Source organism: Mastigoproctus giganteus, chromosome 3 (genome assembly GCF_048544385.1).
Source record: "Mastigoproctus giganteus isolate SK-2022 chromosome 3, ASM4854438v1, whole genome shotgun sequence".
NCBI classification, from domain to species: Eukaryota; Metazoa; Arthropoda; class Arachnida; order Uropygi; family Thelyphonidae; genus Mastigoproctus; species Mastigoproctus giganteus.
In genome coordinates this window covers 95,407,457-95,427,568 of record NC_143577.1, presented here as the reverse complement: position 1 = coordinate 95,427,568, position 20,112 = coordinate 95,407,457, and the positions used below count along the sequence as shown (strand labels likewise).

The window sequence follows — 20,112 nt, the reverse complement described above, 5'->3', positions numbered from 1 at the left end:
ACACACTGCAGGTACTGGCTGGAGTGCTGTCCCTTGACCTGCAGGTCATGCGTGTTGGAATGCTCTACCAACTCAGTAGGGACAAACCCGCTACCTATATCGACCATACAACAGACCCAGCAAGAAAAGACTTCTGACCTACCTACAACAAATTTCGCACGAAAGGTGGACAACCTCCACCAAAGGAGAAATAACTCTAAAATTTATACCGGGCATCGACAGAGTATTTCCCAAGTCCCCGACCTGGTTTTCACCAGGATTGCAAACTACCTATCTTGTAACTGCACATGGTGCCATCATCAGCAAACTCACAATGCCAGGCTTTGAAAACAACCCCCCTATGTGCGTGTGGCTCCCAAGAAACCTGGACCACTTGATGTTCGACTGCCATCCGTATGAAGGTCTCCAAGCCCTTCTCATCACTCAGCTCCAGTACAATCCCAGGAACCCTGCCTGCTTGATGACGAACAGAACTACAAACCATTCACAAAGTTTGCCCGAGACTTGTTCACAAGGCACAGAACCCTACCAAAACCAAGAAACTTGGCAACCACGTAGCATGACCAGATCAACCTCATCACTACAACCCTGCACTGAATCTCAGCCTGAACAGCAACACTGGAAAAACTGAATAAGAAACAAGTACTATCCTGTTGTGGGGGGGGGGGGAAATCTGATCACAAAACTGAACAGACTCTTCACTTCCTCTACAAAGATCTGATGTAACAAACACTAAACTAGACACTCTCCCATTAGGACCAAAACTGCATATAACTAACTGTGCTGGTTGGAGCCAAAACTGATGTCTCATCTTCCTCTTATCACGATAAGACAAGACAAACACCGAAACTGACTCTCCAATCAGACCACAGCTATACTGCCACCATGTCAGTTGGCAGCCCAGGCTTGGACACCTTGTGAAACCCACTTTGCTGGCTGAAGCCAAGATTGAAGTTCCATCTTCTTACCACAATAAGACAAGGAAATCACTGGAACAGACAATCTCCAACTAAGACTTTGAATGCAGCTAAGTTGCCACCTCGCCAGTTGGCGATCTGGGTAGGCACCTATCCTCACCCACTTTCTTTCCCTATCCTGGTGTGGGGGGAGGATCTGTTGTCTCCTTTCTTCCCTGCCACCCCCACTTTCTCCTGGTGGGGCATGGGCATGCCCTACTGGAAATCATTGGGGTCATCTTCTCTTTCGTCTCCATACTTCTGACTTTTTCCCCCAACCTTGTCTCTCTCCCTCCCCTACTCTGTCTGTACACAACCGCACGTCCAAATTTAAATTTGACAAAATTAAACCGCGTTCACCAGGCTTTTCCAATTCTAGCGTTATCTCCCCAATATTTTTTTTTTTTTAGGCCCTAGCCACTGAAATCTGAGGAAATTAGATGGCAGGGCCTGCCAGAGTAAAGCAAACAAATTACTGGTGTACTTGGTCTGCCTCCATGGGGCTTAGTGTGGGCAACATTGGGACTCACCAGGGTCCCAGCAGCTAAATGGCCAGAAGAACAAGGTACATGACACTGCACACCACAATATCCATACACTTTTAAATGTCTGGCCTTTACATTGTGCTGTATCACACGACAATGTAAACTACGTGGAGATGGGGAAGCCCCTGGTGCTGTTAGACCTTAAACACACTATACCAACACATGGCACAGCACGGCACAACTCCCAAAAGATGCGGATCCAGAAATGGACACCGCCTTGAAAAATTCCTTACCAACAACAGCCTCGCAGCTCTTAACTAACTGCACAATGCACCCACCTTCTCAAGCTCTCTCTCTGGGAAGCCACCATCAATGTCAGTCTGGCCACTTGCTCCATCGCCAACCACCTATCCTCCTGGGTGGTTAGAGAAGATTGGATCACCTCAGACCACAGAGTTATCACCTTCCAGTTACATCATGCTCTCACCCATCAACCTATACCTAGGCTCACCCTGTACAGATTTTCAGTGAAAACCGGCAACTGGGATCTTTTCAGAGAGAAGCTGACTGAGGCTGCCCAGACCTTCGAACACGCAGGTTTCACACCGGACCAACATCAAAGAGCCATAACAACAATTTTTACAGAAGCTGCAGCCACTGCAATCAGACGAAAGAGACCATCCTCTGGGGCCATTCCGTGGTGGTGCCCAGAACAAAGACTCAGAAAAGTCAGTGCACGCCACAAGAACATCCAGTGTGCATGCCGCCCCTAGCTAGCAGCTTAAGTGGAAGCCCTAAGACAGCGTTATTGTGAGATCAGAAACAAATATACTGCTATAATAAGAAAGAGAACAGTCAAACAAGGAAGAAACAGTTTTGGAAGACCCTGGTCTCCATTGTTGGAAATAACAACCAATAAACTACCCGGAGGTGATACCCAGCCACCAAAACACCCATGGGCACCTATGCCAAAATGTGGCATGAATCAATAAATGGAATTCTGGATGTTACCCTTTCTTCCACAAATGAATGCTAACTCCCCAGAACAGTTCCAACTCTGCAAGGAGAGCCACAAATACAAACCGACTCTCCAGGAGCTCCCTTTCACTCATGCAGAACTTCTTTTGGCAGTGACCAAATTGCAAAACAGAAAAACGCCTGAGGGGTCTACCTCGTATCTGAAATTGTCAAAAAGGCAGTAGAATATATCCCGGACCTCATCTTAAATTCATTTAATCTACAGGCCACTTTCCTTGTAACTGGAGATTGACAAAAGTCAGACTCATACTGAAAAACCCAACTAAGCCACAAGACCTACCTGAGTCATATAAACTGATTGCACTTCCCTCAGTAATCAGCAAGCTCTTTGAGATAATAAAATAACTTCTCTATAATAAAATTGAAAGTCACTACTTTGCCGCGGGCCTCTCCTCCCTGAACCAGTTTTGATTTTACACTTGGCTTCCGGAGGGGGTGCTCTGCGGTCGACGCTCTTAAACGCATAGCAAATCAGCCCAAAACTGCAACAAAAAATATTTTCTGGTCTTTCCATTAACTTTGCCCAGGGCGTTTGACTCACTTTGGTGGCCAAGAAACCTCGGTAGACTCAGGGAGGCAAATATCCCGGGCAATCTATATGACTGCATACAAACCTATCTCTCTCTCTGACAGAACAGTCACTGTAACTACTTCCTACTGCCAAGTCACCCGACCTGTTCATCGAAGGTGCCCACAGGGCTCCGTACTGGGGCCACTACTTTGGAACCTTGTCCTGGACAACTTCCTGGGCCTGGAGCTTGATGGAGTAGATACCCAAGCATACACAGATGTTCTTGTCTTCATGCTACAGGCGGACAGCAGAGCTCAAATGGAAGCTACTGCAAACCAGGCCATTGACAGACTACAGAAATGGGCAAGTCTCAATCAAAACTTCCTTGATACTCCTGAAAGGTTCTCTTTACATATGCAGGCCACCACCCGATGGCATTCACTATCAAATGATACGGCAACTTAGTCAAAAATCTCTAAATATATTACCCAGATACTATACAATAAAATTTAAATGGAAAACTACTATCCAAACTCCTGGCATCACTCCCTTGTAATTGCCTTCCCCAAATCTGGCAAAGGTCGTATGATTTCCACAAATTATCAGCCAATAGTTCTAATAAGTTGCCTCCACGAAACCCTTAGAGAAAATGGTGAACAGCTGAATAACCTGGTTCTTGGAATATACTAAACATAAATTGTTTTATGGATCCCACGATAAAAGCGAAGGCAAATATTCAAAATGCTTTTCTAAGGAATGAGCATCTAATTACGATCAGTCTCGACATAGAAAAGACCTTCACTATCTGGCAATGTGGCATTCTGAATGACCTCCCTAATTTTGGTTTGCAAGGGCATCTCCCAATCTTAATACAGAACCTTCCAAGTGAAATACCAAAACAATCTGTCACAAGCATATACTCAAGAAGGAGTTTCTCGAGGTTCAATTTTCAGTGCTATTTTGTTTGCAATCAAAATGAACTCTATTACAAAAGACTTACCAAACACGGTGGGAACATGCCTTTATGCAGATGATTACCATTTCATGCCATTCACAAAACATTAGCATGATTGAAAGGCAATTACAAAGCACAGTTAAAAAAAAATAGAATTGTGGACAAAAAACAATGGGTACAGAATATCACAACAAAAAACAATGGCCACACATTTCTGTATAAAGCAAAAATGCACCCAGATCCAGAAATAAGTCTAGAAAACCAGCTGATACCTCTAGCAAATAGCATACATTTCCTTGGCCTAATTCTCGATAAAAAGTTTAACTTCTTGGAACATATCAAATGCCTCCAAACAACCTGACTAAAAAAACTAAATATTCTTAGAGTTCTTTCTGCAATGATGTGGTGAGCTGACCGGTCCACACTACTTTGCTTATACCATACTTTAATGAGATCAAGACTAGACCATGGAGCCCCTGTATACAGCTCATGTATACCAAGTGTGATCAAATGGCTTGACTCCATACATCACATTGCCTTATGAATTTCCTTAGGTGCATACAGCACATCACCTGTACAAAGTTTATATGCGGAAGCCCATGAGCCTTCTCTATATTTTCTGAGAAAAATGCTGTTGTTAAACTATGCCATAAAGTCCGAAGTCTTCAGCACCATCCTACTTGGCAGTAACTTTTCACTTCACAGTGGAAGAATCTTTACAGCAACTAACCCACAGTAAATAAACCAGTTGGAATACAACTAAAAGAACTATTTTCAAAATGGGGCCTAAGCTTTAGCAGTATATATGAGGATAATAGCATAACTACTCCACCATGGCACACTATCACGCCTAACTGTAACAATTATTTTACACTTAGCATTGATAAATGCCGACATAAAACAGATGCATGCAGCCTACTCATAACAGTTCTCCAAATATCTTCAAATATATACATATGGCTCCAAAACAGATATCCAAGTGGGTGCTGCAGTGGTCCTTCTACACACCGTCATCTCACATCTGCTCCCAAGTGAATGCAGTAACTCTTCTGCTGGGCTATCTGCCATACTAATAGCCTTGAAATACATTGAAACCTCTCCTCTTCTGAAACATCTCATATACAAGATTCATCAAGTGTAATACATGCTCTCCAATGAAAGCAAATACCATCATATCCCATCCTTCTCCAGATACAGTCTTATCTTGAAGCTCAAAAGCAAAAAAGCAAGTAACTCTCTGTTGGATCCCAGGGCATGCAGGCATTGGTGGAAATGAAAGTGCTGATTCAGCATCAAAGAATCCTACAAATACAAACCTAATGCTCTATAAAGTACTACATACCAAATAAAGACTTATCATCAAACAGACAATCAGTACTCAGTGGTCACAAATCTGGAAAAATCAACTAAACAATAAACTTCTTCAAATAAAACATTAACTTCAGCCGTGGAATTCTTGTCTCCATAAGAATTGGCACGAAGAAATCATTCTAACAAGATTGCGCATTGGACATACTCATCTCACACACTTTTACTTATGAAAGAAAATCCTCCAGAATGTCTTCACTGCTCTTGTCAACTCACTGTGAATATTTCCTTATAGAATGTCCACAGTACCACATGTTGTGACAAACAGCCATGCATCTCCCTGTGAATATTCAGGATTCCCTGAGTTTATCACAGATCATAGGCGATAACTCCAACATTTGAAATATGTTTACTTATTTAAAACTAATAGGACATTTCAGTCAGGTATAAATCATAATTAAGAAATATTATGATCACTAATAGTTGGGCACAATATAGCCAAAGTTGCTTTTGTGCCAAAAAAATCCAAACCAACTCAATTTAGGCTTGTTTCAAAAAGTGTGCTGGGAGGCACTTAGACACCCTGCAAAGTAAAAATTTGTCATATAACTTTTCTATTTCATCTCTTTTTTTTTTTTTTTTTAATCGTTTTTCAATTCAGGTGCCTGAAGTTTAAAAGAATTTTTTGAAGGAGGAGTCTGTCTCATTGTGTCATACAGTCATAGATTCAAATTAGGGAAGAATAGCTACAAACTGGATGTGAGGAAATTTGCCTTTGTCCAGAAGAGAAAGGCACATTACGGATTTTAACACACAAGACATTGTTCAGTGATATTTCAGATGTTAATAAATGAAGGGTAGGTGTTTGGTTGTCGTATCAGCCCATGTCAGTACAAAATGAGATTTTGATTATGTGGGTTTCTACTTCAGGGAACAAAGAATTATCAAGTTTCTTTTCAAGAAAGTTTGTGAAAGGGCATAAAATTTAACTGGGGCTTCAAATACAGTATGAGGAATCTTGCTTGTAACAGGCTTTGGTGTTTAATTGTTTAGCATTTGTGGTATAAGAAAAGAATAATAGTAAGCGAATTAGCACTGGAACTTAACATTAATGTGGGTAATAGTTATGTAATAATCAGTAACAACCTGTGATACTGTAGTCATTGCCCAGTGAGAGTCCAAACCACTCACCAGAAAAAGAGACCAATGTGAGTCTATTACTTTACTCTCAAAAGCAGAAGTTCAAGTATAGAATGCAGATTAAAAAAGATTTGTACAGGTCCAGAAGAAATATGCATTCATTTCCACTGGAAAATTTAAGAGCATGGCTTCGGTAGACAAGAACTGGCCTACAATTATTAATGGCGGTTACTACTGTGATATAAAAGATATTCAAAACCACCATAAAAGAAGCACCTACTCTTGTTCAAAATCACTAGACAAAACTGTCCACTTATGGCTAATCTGACAGTGAGAGCAGTTGTAGGTAGAGGTTAGTGTCAATATTCATGGTCAGTGTGCTTATACTGTTGTTGTTGTTACCATTAGCTTTAGTAAAGGCATAAGATGCAAGAAAGCAAGCTTATACAGCATCAGCCAAAAAAAAAAAAAAAAAAACCCTTCTCATTTCACCCATCCACTCGCTCTGGATGTTTGTCTAGTTCTGCTTTGAATCTATTTAAGCTCTGAACTTTTGAGCTGGAAAAAACTTCTGATGGAAGTTTGTTCCAGCAATCAACCACCCGCTGGCTAAAGGCAAACTTCCGCACATCTATCCTACAACTGTCTTTCCTCAATTTGAATTTATGCCTACTCAGGCAATTATTCTGAGCAAGAGGAATAATCCCATCAGCATTGAGCATGCTCAAACCATTCAAGGCCTTATACACCTGAATCAGATCACCTTGCAGGTGCCTAGCCTCCAGACACTGTAATTTGCAAAACTTAAGCCTTTGTTCATAAGAGCACCCCTTTATTCCATTTACTAAGCTTGTTGCCCTTCTCTGTACTCATTCCAGCAGCTCTACATCCTTCTTAAAATGAGGTCCCCAGACCTGTATACAGTACTCAATGTGTGGCCTGACCATTGCCTTATACAAGGGGATAATCATCACCTTATCCCTACTAGAAAAATTCCTGTATATCATTGACAAGACTCCATGAGCTACTCTTACACTTTATGCACTGCTCAGAAAACTTCATATCTGACTGCATAATTACCTCCAGGTCCTTTTCGTTCTCTACCACCGTCAGTGTAGTACCACAGAGTTGATACATTACTCTGGGGTGACTGCTTCTCATATGCAACACTTTACATTTGTCAATGTTAATCTTCAGTTGCCACCTCTCAGCCCATCTGCTCAGCTTTCCTAGATCCTGTTGCAGTAGCATACTGTCATTAATAATCATGCTAACCTTCGTATCATCTGCAAACTTAGACATTAAGCCTGATATATCATCATCAATATCATTAATAAATACAGAAAACAACAATGGACCCAACACTGAACCCTAAGGGACTCCACTAATAACATTAGTCCATGAAGAGTGTCTATTGATTACCACTCTGTCTTCTCCCCCTCAACCACCCCTTTATCCATAGCAGCAATTTGTCTCCACTGCCACACTGCTCCAATTTGTGCAGCAGTCTTCCATGTGCAACAGTATCAAAAGCTTTTCTAAGATCCAAATATATGTGATATCAAAATTATTCTTTGCATCCAGTTCCTTTGTAATCACATCATGGTATCCAATCAAATTGGTCAGATAAGACTTCCCCTTAACAAACCCATGCTGTGTCCGAGCTATAACTGAAGTCTTGTCTAGATGATCCTGCATTGCTTCTTTAACCAGTGCCTCCATTAATATCCCTGGAACAGAAGTTGAACTAACAGGTCTGTAATTTCTTACGTCACCCTTTGATCCTCCTTTGTGAATTGGGGTCACATTTGCACGTCTCCAGTCCATGGGTACCTCCCCTGACTCCAACGAAGCTCATAATTATGGCTAAGGGTTTGCTTACTTCCTTTGCTACCATCTTTAATATAACTGGATAGACCCCTATCCACTCGAAGTGCCTTTCTTATGTTTATCTTCAACAATTTCTCCTCCACTTTGCTCTTATTTATTGCAAAATCATCTCGCTCACTGCCAGAGTTTAATATATCTCTGGTATTCTCCTCCCCGAATAACTCCTCATGTGTGAATGTAGATGCAAAATACTCATTTAGTTTGTTAGCTACCTTTGCAGGACTATCAACAGTTTAACTATCAATATCAAGTGGACCAATCTGATTCATTCCCTTCCTTCTAGAGTTTACATAAGTAAAGAACTCTTTGCTGTTTTTCTTTGCATCCTTTGCCAAAGATTTCTTGTTATCTGCCTTTGCCTGCCTAATCTCCTTTGTGACTTGGTTACAGGCCAGCTTGTATCTGTCATAGGCTTCCATGTCTTCTGTTAATTTATATGTATCCCATGCATTTTTCTTCTATGCCATACGTTTTATTATCATTGGTGCCTCCGTGGGCAGGAGCAGCAGTGCATAGCACACACTTCGTGATTAGACCGAAGTTCGAGCCCGTGACCACCAAATACGGAGGATGCGGAAAGGTCAGGGAATGACCACCGCATATCCCCAGAGCAATATGGCCTTAGTTGCTAATGCTCCTAAAAACCAAATAACAAACAACAATATATGTCTCATTAGTTCATCTGACATCCATTTAGGCCTAAACCTTGAACAATATTTCCAAGTAGTAGCTTGCAAGATTAATTTCTTTGAATGCTTCCCATTTTGAATTTGCTGTTGGTAACATCGTATAGAATTTAAAAATTGTCTTAGACCATCATAGTCACCTTTATGAAAGCAAAAATTGTATTGATACAGTAGTATCTGCTGTATCGATATGAAAACAATGGTGGAAGATTAGAATGCTAGTATCGATACTATCAATACAGTGCTGACAGAAATCGACTGTGGTTTTCTACGCAATTACAAGGCAAAGTAAAAAAATAAATGCACCAATTTAATCAGCAAATTACTAAAACACTACACTACTAAATTTAAATTAAAAGTTATACAAAAACAATAATTTCAAATCAATAAATGAAAAAAGTTCACTTAGCAGCTTTGAATATGTTTGGTTCCCACTAGCCTCAGCAAACCTCTAATCTGTCAGTGATCGGAGTTGTAGAGGTTAGGTGTCAGTATTCTCAGTGAATGTGCTTATCCTGTTATACTGTACGAAATGTTGCAAAATTAAATTTCACCTATTTTGATGAAAATGAGTTCTTGATTTCTTTGTGTGGTTAATGAAGTTCACAATCTTTTAAAGTATGAGAGCATTTCATTAAATAAGATAAGTTACTATTGAAAAATATATCTATCACACGGTGGTATGTAGTGCTCACTCCCTCATTGTGGGCACCTGTACATGGTGTGGAAGACCTCCCGGCAATGCTGCTGGACCTCCAGATTAGCATCACTGGGTTCAAAAATCGACAGTCTTAAGTTGCAGGCTAATATCATAGAAGGCCAGCATGTTTACCACATGCTGTGACCCATGAAAAATTGCGCGGGGAGGGGGGGATATGCCGAGGTTGAGAAACCCAGCTATAACACACTACCTTGGCTCTTGCTTCAACTACATAGGTAGTCCTTGAACAGCTTACCCAGAATCAGCTTGCTAGCAGGTTTCCTTGCAATTAATCTGTGTCGATGGGGGTCTCCGTAGCCAGGTGAGAAGGAGCAGTAGTGCGTAGCAAACGTTTCTTGATTAGACTGGGGGTTAGAGCCCATCACCACCAAATATGGAGGATGTGGAAAGGTTAGGGAATGTCCACCGCATATTCCCGGAGCAATATGGCCTTAGTTGCTAATGCTCCTAAAAAAAAAAAAAAAAAAAAAATCTGTGTCGATGGCATGCCCCTAAACTCATGGTCTGGGAGGTGGCGCCTCCATAGCTAGGTGGGCTGGAGCGGCAGTGCGAGCACACGCTTCTTGATTAGACCGGGGTTCGAGGCCGTGACCACCAAATACGGAGGATGCGTAAAGGTCAGAGAATGACCACCACATATCCCCGGAGCAATATAGCCTTTGTTGCTAATGCTCCTAAAAACCAAACAACAACAACAGTAGCCTGGGAGACAGGATTAAGGCTGGATAACCCTGTTATCTCCCCCCCCAGTGCATTTATTGCTTGCTAGGTATTGGGCTTCTCTTTGGGCTCCATGGTGGATAGGGAACCAAGGCACTAAAACAAATAAAATAACCCATGGATACTGATAATATAAATTCTTCTTCTTCTGAGACACTAAAAGATCCCAACCAATGACAATTACATGGATCATTGACAAACAGACTCAGAACTGAAGAAACATCAGGGCCAGTACGTTGATAGTACATTCTACCACTGTAAAACCAATAGGAAAAATGTCACCTTTCTTCATCCAGAAGGGTTTGGAGGGTTGGCAGACTCTCCAAAATCAGACCCCTCAACCTGGGCACCTGTATGTGATGAAGGGACCTCAAGAATCATAATAGTGAAAATTTCACCTCCATTCATTTTGGTAGCTCCTCTAAAGTAGGTGTTGTTATTATTTTTTTTTTATATAAAACTTCAAGCATGAGAGGTATTAGAACCAGTAGTGCTTAGTACCATGCATAGGTTGAAGGTTGAAAAGATTTAAAGAGAATATTCATTGTTATTACACTTGAATTTCTGTAGATTGTATTTTTGTAAATACAATGGAAATACATATGAAGGGAAGTTGTACCAGAAAACGGAAGTTGAAGGAATTAATGAGAAGCAGAAAAGTTGGTTCTGTGAGTTTGAAATGGGACAGTAAAAGGATGTTGACTTGTAGTGTTAAATGTTCAGACTGCTTTGGAAGAGCAGTCTGATAGAAGGCAATCAGAAGAACGGTGCCCATGGAAGTATCTATAGAAATGGCATGCAGCAGAAACAGAACATCTATGAGACAGAGTGGAGAGACTCTGTTAGAGATCAATAATTAACCCAACTGCTCTCTTTTTAATGGACTCGAGAAGCCTGAGAGAGGTTTTGTGGGCACCGCCCCAGATGTGGAAACAATATTCGATGGTAGGGTGCATTTGCGATTTATACAGAGTAAACAGCTGTTTGGAAGAAAAGTAATGCCCATATCTTTGTTCCAGGGTTACATCATTGGAATCCGGCATGTGCAGCCGTATGCCATGACCCGTAAAAACTTGGAAAGGAGGATTCTGGTAGTTGAGGGGCCCAGCCTTAATACTCTACTTCGGCCCCTGGTTCGACAAGACGGGAGGTCCCGTACCGGCCCGGCTGGGATCAATTGGCAGATGTTTCTTACTGCTAGAGTCAACTGCATTCCAATAAATCTCCCTCTCTTTGGTCCAGGGATGGGATCAAGGCTTATTGGAAACTTGGGTATAGTGCTCCTAAGCAAACTTGGTATCCCATTGTAGGGCTCTGTGGCAGGTGAGGTACTGAGAGCATCGGAAATTTTTATCTTACTCATATGAGTAATTTAAATCCTTTTTCTTCTGGGGCTCCAACAAGGGCCCCAACCTAACCGATAATTGCAATTCAAAAAAACCAGAACGCAGGATAGACCACCATCTGTGATGCCATTTTTTTTTTTTTCCCTCATTCTTCATTCCACCGGAGAGCAGGCGCTCAGGAAAATGTCACTCACCCTTTTTCATCCAGAAAGGATTAGAAGGGTTGACAGAATCTCCAAAATCTGTCAAAAGGCCGCATTCTAGAGATATCTTAATTGAGGCTGCAAGCCAAAAACATACACACTAACTTCTGAAATCCACATCAGTGTTACCCTCCCATAAAACACTGAGTTTTTCACACTGTGTCATATGAGAGTGGAACATTCTTCGTGTTTCTGAAGAATAGATCTGTTCTGAATTGAGAGACCGAGGAGTAAAAAAAGGAGGAGCTGTCAAAAGTATATCGATGGGGAAGGATGGGAATCTCGTTCCTACCTGAGTTCTCATCCTGATGTTCAACACCCCATGGCTGCCAAGTTCCATAAAGGCAGGCTGTTTTAAACTGCCCAGTGAGGATTTCTATTCCTAACCCACTGAGGTGTTTTAAATGCCAAAAGTATGGCCACTCTCAAACCGCTTGTCATGGCTCCCCTACCTGTGCTTGCTGTGGTGCTAAAGACCACGAGAGCAAAGAACGTTTAGCTTCTCAGCCAAGTTGTACTAACTGCCAAGGAGAACACCCTGCATAATCTCAAGCTTGTCGAAGGTGGAAGGATGAAAACAAAATCTAAAAACAGAGCTGAACAACTATCAGGAGGCCAGAAAACACATCCAACCAATAAATAGCACCAAGCCCTCATATGCCCAGAAAGCTTCTGGGAAAGTACCATTGGTACTCAGGCTGATATGACTATTCCACCAAGGCAGTCATTTACTCCCATTGCACACTTTTTATTTAGTTCCCAAAAGCCCACCCAAAAACCACAGTCAGCCATCACTCCTATATCCATACCTCCTAGTGCTCCACCACTTCCAAAACAGTCCTAAAGAAACTCCAAAGAAATTGGAACAGCCACCTACAATCCAAGAAACAATGGAAGTAGAAGATAAGGAGGTACAGGACGAGTCTATCTTGGAACGCTTTGCAAAAGAAGATATGGATTCAGGCCAATGCCCAGTCTTTCCAAAGGGAGATAAATCCATGACTGAGAAAACAAAGCCCTCAGCCCTTCGGAAGCCACCAGATGGACCCAATAAATCTAAATAATGGGTACGTTTAATTTTCTACAATGGAATTGCAGGGGATTTCATAGAAATCGTGATGACATCAAGGTTCTCCTAAGTAAGCATGAGCCAACTTGCTCTTGCTTACAAGAGGCATATTTAAAGGCAAATGAGGACCCTTACTTTTGTAACTGTTCAGTTATTGCAAAGATAGAGCTGGGGATGGATTTGTCCACGGAGGAGGAGTTGCAATCCTTATGGGTAACCACACCCTCTTTCAAGCTATGCCACTTACCACTAACCTGGAGGCTATAGCAGCTTGTGTTACAGTAGGGTTTCTCTTAACTATTTGCTCTATCTATTTGCCAACTGGGATCGACATACCCAGGCAGACCTTGCTGATCTCATTAAGTAATTGCCCCCCCCTTTCTATTATTAGGGGATTTCAACAGACATAATACTCTGTGGGGTAGTTCTGACATCAGTAGAAGAGGTCAGATTATCGAGCGATTGCTAAAAAACAATGATCTGGCCCTTCTGTATGTGGGATATAACACCTTTTTTTCACATGGTTACCCATACGTTTACTGCCATTGATCTTTCCATCTGCTCCACTTTCCTCCTGCCTCTATGTACATGGGAGGTTGAGGAAAACCTTTATGGTAGTGATTATTTCCCCATGCCAGTTTAACACCCAATTAACACTAATAAAGGAGTCAAACAAGGGTGTGGACTATCACCAAATTTATTTAACATCTACATCAATAAAATTATTAAAGAATGGAAACAAACAGTAAACAACGGAATACAGTTGAACAACAGGAATAAAATTCAACTACATTATATGCTGATGATCAAGTTATAATTGCAAAATTGGAAGATGAACTACAGATAGCAGTTAATGAACTGAATAAAACAGGCAAAAAAGTACAAGATGAAGATCATCACCTCAAAAGAGAAAGGCATCCACACTAAACTACAAAAATATAATAAAATGACCAAAACAATTAAATGCTACTTTGGAGAACAAAGGACAACTGAAACAAAATTATGATTGCACAATACTTCAAAATCAGTCCTCTTCTACAGTTGTGAGACTTGGGTAATAAATAAGAAAGATGCATAAATCCTAGATGCAGCACAAATGAGATTTTTAAGACCATTATTAGGCTTTACAAAGCTAGATCGTCAAAGAAATTCAGACATTCATGAGAAATTAAAAGCAGATAATATAGTAGATGACATAAAACAATATCAAAAAAAATGGATCAGTCACATAGAAAGAATGAACCCAAACCAGATCCCAAAATTAGCATTTCATTACAAACTTACAGGCAAGAGAGGTGTTGGCTGACCAAGACAACGATGGCAATATCAAGACCACCTCCAAGAGCTACAACGGAACAGGTCTTAAAAGACCTAATCCGGATCAAGTTCATGATGATGAAAACCCATGTTATGTAGCATTCAGAGTTCTATGGCTAAATGTTTTACACTCTTTATTATTGCCTGCATAATTTACCCATTGAAATTAATTTCAGACACTTCTGCAATCAAGAGGAATCTCTTGATGAAATATTATATGCTGTCAGTGGACCAGAAAGAGGATAAAAATATCCAACTATAAAAGAATACAAGAACAAACTAAAAAAGAAAGAATAAATCATAAAAGCAAATTTAAATTAATTAAACAAATAATTGAACTGTAAATTAAAATTCTTGAGTATGTTAACATATTCAATAAAAGAGGTAACGTAAAATTTAATAAATGGCAGAACATTCTCTACATTATTGTAGAGTACGTACCCTCCACATTGATTAACAGACTACTTCACTTTATTTTAGAGTAGTCTGTTAATCAAAGCTTCTTAATCTCTGGCTAATACCAACTTGGTATAACAAATACATACTATTCTAAAAAAATTCCAACAGTATTTCTGCATGTTCAGAGACGTTACGTCTGTTGTATTAATGAGATAACTTCAAAAGTAAAATCATGATGTATATATACACTGTCCTATCGTTAATATCTGGACACCTGCCTTTAGACAAAAAAAAAAAAAAAAAAAAAAAAAAAAAAAAAAAAGCTTTTATTGTGTTGTTTAATATTTTGTGCTGAAACCTTTTGCATTTAAGATGGCCTTCAATCTTTGCGGCATACTCTCAACCAGCATTTTTATAAATGTCAGGTGATATGTTCCTCCACCTTGGCCTTTAACGCAGCCACCAGTTCGGCCTTATTCTTTGGGCGATCTCGATGTGCACATACCCAACGATCCAATACATCTCAAAGATGCTCGATAGGCTTCAGATCAGAACTCTGTGCTGATCAATCCAACTTTTCCACACCCATGTCCTCAAACTACTCTGTTACGACCCAAGCAGTATGGAATGGTGTGTTGTCTTGCTGATACAGGTATGGGTCCTTCCCCAAAGTATTACATAAGTTGGAAATGCATAATTGTCCAGGATGTCCTGGTATTGCAAAGCATTCATGGTTTTGTCGATAATGACTAATGGGCCCAAGCCAAACCATGAAAAGCAGCCCCATACCATGACACTGCCTCCACCAAACTTAATTGTTAGGAGGATACAATCAGGAAGGAGGAACTGTTTCCCTGGCATTTGCTACACCCAGGAATGGCCATCAGACTGGTAGAGTGTGAGCCTAGACTCGTCTGTCCATAGGACTGTTTTCCACTGCTCTACAGTCCAGGATTCACACTCCTTATTCCATGTTAATCGGTGTCTAGTGTTTGTTGAGGTGATTAATGGCTTGTGAACAGCCGCACAACCATTGTAACCCATATCATGGAGTGTCCTTCGTATTGTACTAGTGCCGACATATTATTCCCAATTCTAACAGAGGGTTTGTGTGATTTGAGACAATGGCAAATTACAATTTGTGCTCGCAGTTCTTCGCAGAATTCTCTTGTCCTGTTCTGTTAGTTTTTGGGATTTACCAGGTGGTTTTTTGCAGATTCAGTCCCATTCCTCTTCCATTTCCATATGACATCACTAACCGTTGACCTAGGGATCCCCAGAGTGACTGCAATATCTCGTACAGAACGCTTGCTTATGTTGACACATACATGTCCACTTTTGCAGTTCTGTTCGAAGCCCAGTGTGTATATTTATATCAGGTTCTGTGATGTGTTGCATGCGTAGGACCTGTTTCACCATCCATCAAGGGGTGTCCTGATATTAATGGTAGGGCAGTATATATGTATTTATATATGTGTGTACTTTAGTTAATGGCACAGAATTGTAAATCTAAGTAATTAACCATTTGGTTAGAGATGGTGCTTTGATCAAGCAAGAGCTGAAGAGAATATTTAAATGAAAAATTGTTTTTTTGAAGGATTTTTTTTTTTTTTGAATTTACCATAATTAAATTATCCACATACCTGAAACTAGAGGTGTTAGGAATTTTTAGACAGATGTAAAGTTGTGTTTGAAAAAAAAAAAAAAAAAAGGAAATGAAAGAGTTGTGTTAAACAGCTTTATTGAGGTGTGATCCATGATTTCCTTACTTGAAAGCGTAGATTCAACATACACCTCTTTTAATATTTCTTATGCTTCAGCTGATGTTTTCTTGGAACAAAAACAAAATTTGAGAACAGCGCACTTTCTAACATACCATGCCCATTGTTACTTAGAAGAAACTGAAGAGGCATAAACTTGATCAACCACCAAGGTCACACTGTGCTCATGAGTCAACTGCACAGTTGCTATGTGATAAAACTTGGTTTGATTTTAAATTCTGCAGCTCAGTTAAAAATAGTAAACAGCCCTTGTAATATTTATTATGAATATGTGATACCAATATTAATTCCAAAATTACAATATTACATTCCTTAAATTAAAGGTGAATTTTATGAATTCATTTTGTTGATAGTTGTTTAGTGTGGCTTGTCTAGGAAAGCAGATGATTCATATGACAAGACTCCTGTTTCAAAGAAACAGCTGCTGATGATATCTGTTAAATCATACAGAATTAGAGCAATGAAATACAGGAATATTTTGAACAAGCAGGGGTTTTGTTGTGGACGATACAAGGATTACTAGAAGTTGAGATGTAAAACTGCATTCAAAGGATATGTGGCATACTTGAATATGAATATTTCTAATTTGATAATGTAATAAACACAGTAATGTTTTAGGGATGCAGGTTTTCATTATGATTTCCAAATGTTGAATTCATATAAAAATAATTTTTGAGAATCACTGTAACCTTAAAGATTGTATGTCATTAGCTATCACCCTAAATTTGCCATTAGCAGTGTAACTTTCAGTAAACATATCAGTGTACTTAAATATACTATTCTGTTTCAGATATAGAGAAAAGCGACGTTGGTTGAGATTAAGAATGGATGAAATTAAGGAAACTGCAAAAGTGAAGAGTACTTGAGTGTTAAATTGCTCTGTATGATAAGTATATCTGAAAAATAAATGTAGAACATGTTCTACATTCACTCAGTCATAATATTAATGGCTAAAAAGTTTTCATGTACTACAAAAGAGCCTTTTCTCTTTCAACGCATTTGGTTGCAATTATCACTTTTTCATTTGCATTTAATTTTCTGTTATCGTAAGCCTTGCTTAAATTTCTCTTACCAAAGCATTTTTTCTACTGACTACCTCATTCCATTGAGCTCATTAGTCATCTTCAAGTGGTGCTAACAACTGTTTTGAGCTCATTTTTAACTAACTATTGGCCACTCACAATATTTTTGCTACATCAGTATGAAATATCCAGATTATTTTGTGACATAATTAAGTTCCTTTACCCAGTTATATTAGATTTGGTTCTCTCCCTCGCTCTAGCAATAAGAAAATTTTTGAATAGGTATTAAATTATTTAACCATATTTCTTTGTTTTAACAGTATTTTGAACTTCAACAATAGTTTTCACAAGAGAATTAAATGGATATCTGTTGTTTATTAAATATGCATTTCTTAAGGTAATGGTGTGTGTGTGCATGTGTACTTATAAAAAAATATTCTGCCTGCACACACACACACACCTTCCATTATATAGCTGATTTAGAAGCTTAGTTCCAAGATTCCTTTTGTTAAATGTTTGATTTAACAACAGGAATTTTGGTTAATAAAAGAGTATATTTTTGATTTTTATTTTGAATCTCTAAAGCCTTATAATATGTACACATGGAGTGTGATCATAAAGTTCAGGGAAATGATGAAGCTTACTGGCTATTCAAATGGATCTCCATTGACATAGTCTCCTTGACTCTGTACTAGTGCTTCTGGATGAACTCTTGATAGACTTCTTTAGAATTGCAATAGTTCCTGTGTGGCATTCTGAACTGAATAACTTAATTCCCCAAGCTTAAATTCCCCTTGACTTTAAGCTTGGGGTGGGGGGGGGAAACATCACAGGGAGTTAAATCCAGTGAATATGGCAGATAGTGACCACAGTGATGGAATGTTTTCCAAGACATTCTTGAATGGTGTGGCAAGTGTACTTTCCCTAGATCCCACTTTTTGGCCATTTTTTCTCCGAACAGCTTTGTGCAGTTGCTGTAGAACTATTTTGTGGTATTCTTGGTTCACGGCTTCGCCATATGGGACAAATTTATAATGAACAATGAAAATATGATAAACATGGTTGATAAGGATGTCTTGCTTTTTTGGATGTTGGAGAGATGGTTTCCTTTGAAAGTAGTTATTATTATTAGCCATATGGTGCAAGGAAGCCTGAGGCTTATGCTGCACCATCAGCTTACTCAATCCATTCAAGGTTTTAAACACCTCAAACAGATCTCCCCACAGGTTCCTAGTCTTAAGATGTTTTTTTTTGTAGAACTGAAGCCTTTCTAGGTAAGAGCACCCTTTTGTTCCCTTCACCAGTCTGGTTGCCTTCTATGCGCCCATTTTGGCAGTTCTACATCCTTCTTAAAGTGAAGCCTCCAGACCTGTATACGAGTACTCGAGATGCGGCTTAACCATAGCCTTATAAAAAGGGATAACCACCTCCTTATCTCTGCTAGCAAAGTTTTTGTATATCATTGACAAAACCCCATAAGCTGTCCTGGCGGCATGTCTGCACTGCGCAGAGAATTTCCTGTCTGACTGCACAATAATCTCTAAGTCTTTTCATTCTCCACTACCTTGAGTGTTGATAAGTTAATTTGGGGTTACTGCTACCCATATGCAGTACCTTGCATTTGTCTATGTTTAACTTCAACTGCAATTTCTGAGCCAATCAATGCAATTTTCCTAGATCTTGTTGCAGTAGGTCTTCCTGATGACTGTCGTTAACCACCCTGCCAATTTTTATCCTCTGCAAACTTAAACATTAAGTCTGATATACCTTGATAAATATTGAAAACAATGGCCCAGCACTGAATGCTGCAAAACTCCACTAATAACATTAGTTCACAAACAGCAGTGCCCTATTAAAAAGGGTCATAGCCTTACACCCATGATTCATCATCAGTAATAATAGAAGAAACAGTGTGGGTCAGCAGCAGCATGTTGATGAAGAGACTTATATCAAGAACTCTTCACTGTCTGTGATCATCAGTGAGGATGGGAGCAAAAATTTGGCTGATACAGTGTTAAAAATTGATTAATGTGACTCTTATGGAATATCAATTCCACTAGCAACTTTTTGGATAGTTCGACATCAGTTACCACTGATCAGATCATAAATAGGAGCAATTGCATCACTGTTTATTGAATTTGAGGGGAATCCAGAGTGAGTACAACCTTTGGCAGACAAGCAGCCCTTCTTTTAACTTTAAAATCACTCATTTCAAAATGGATTGAAACATAAAACGCTTTCTATTCAAAGCTAATTCGTGCTGACAGCAGATAAATGGGCGTTTCGGTGCCTCCATGCATCACCATGTCTATTTGTAACTTTTCACCAAAATGTTGTGACATGTTACAACACACTGTAATGTACAATTTCAAGATATGTTCAGTCAGTCCCTGAATCTTTAGATTACATCTTGCATGTATATACTGAATTTTTATACCATAATTATTCAGATTAATCCTTAGTTTTCATATATTAATTTTTAATTTTATCAAATGAACAGTTTTGTTATGTAGGCTGACTTTCAACTGTTATTGTTTGAATTAGATGACCATTTTTGTCAACTGA

The 20,112-nt window shown here is 39.5% G+C and overlaps 1 protein-coding gene across 1 annotated transcript in view; it reads left to right on the top strand.

Annotated features, from left to right (window-relative positions):
• Rassf (Ras association family member) overlaps positions 1-17,426 on the top strand; it is a 285,214-nt gene extending 267,788 nt beyond the window's left edge. The window contains exon 10 of the mRNA XM_090370595.1: positions 17,316-17,426. Coding sequence (XP_090226721.1) covers positions 17,316-17,391 — 76 coding nt within the window. The 3' untranslated portion in view covers positions 17,392-17,426. The remainder of the gene's footprint in view (positions 1-17,315) is intronic.
• The last annotated feature ends 2,686 nt before the right edge of the window (positions 17,427-20,112 follow it).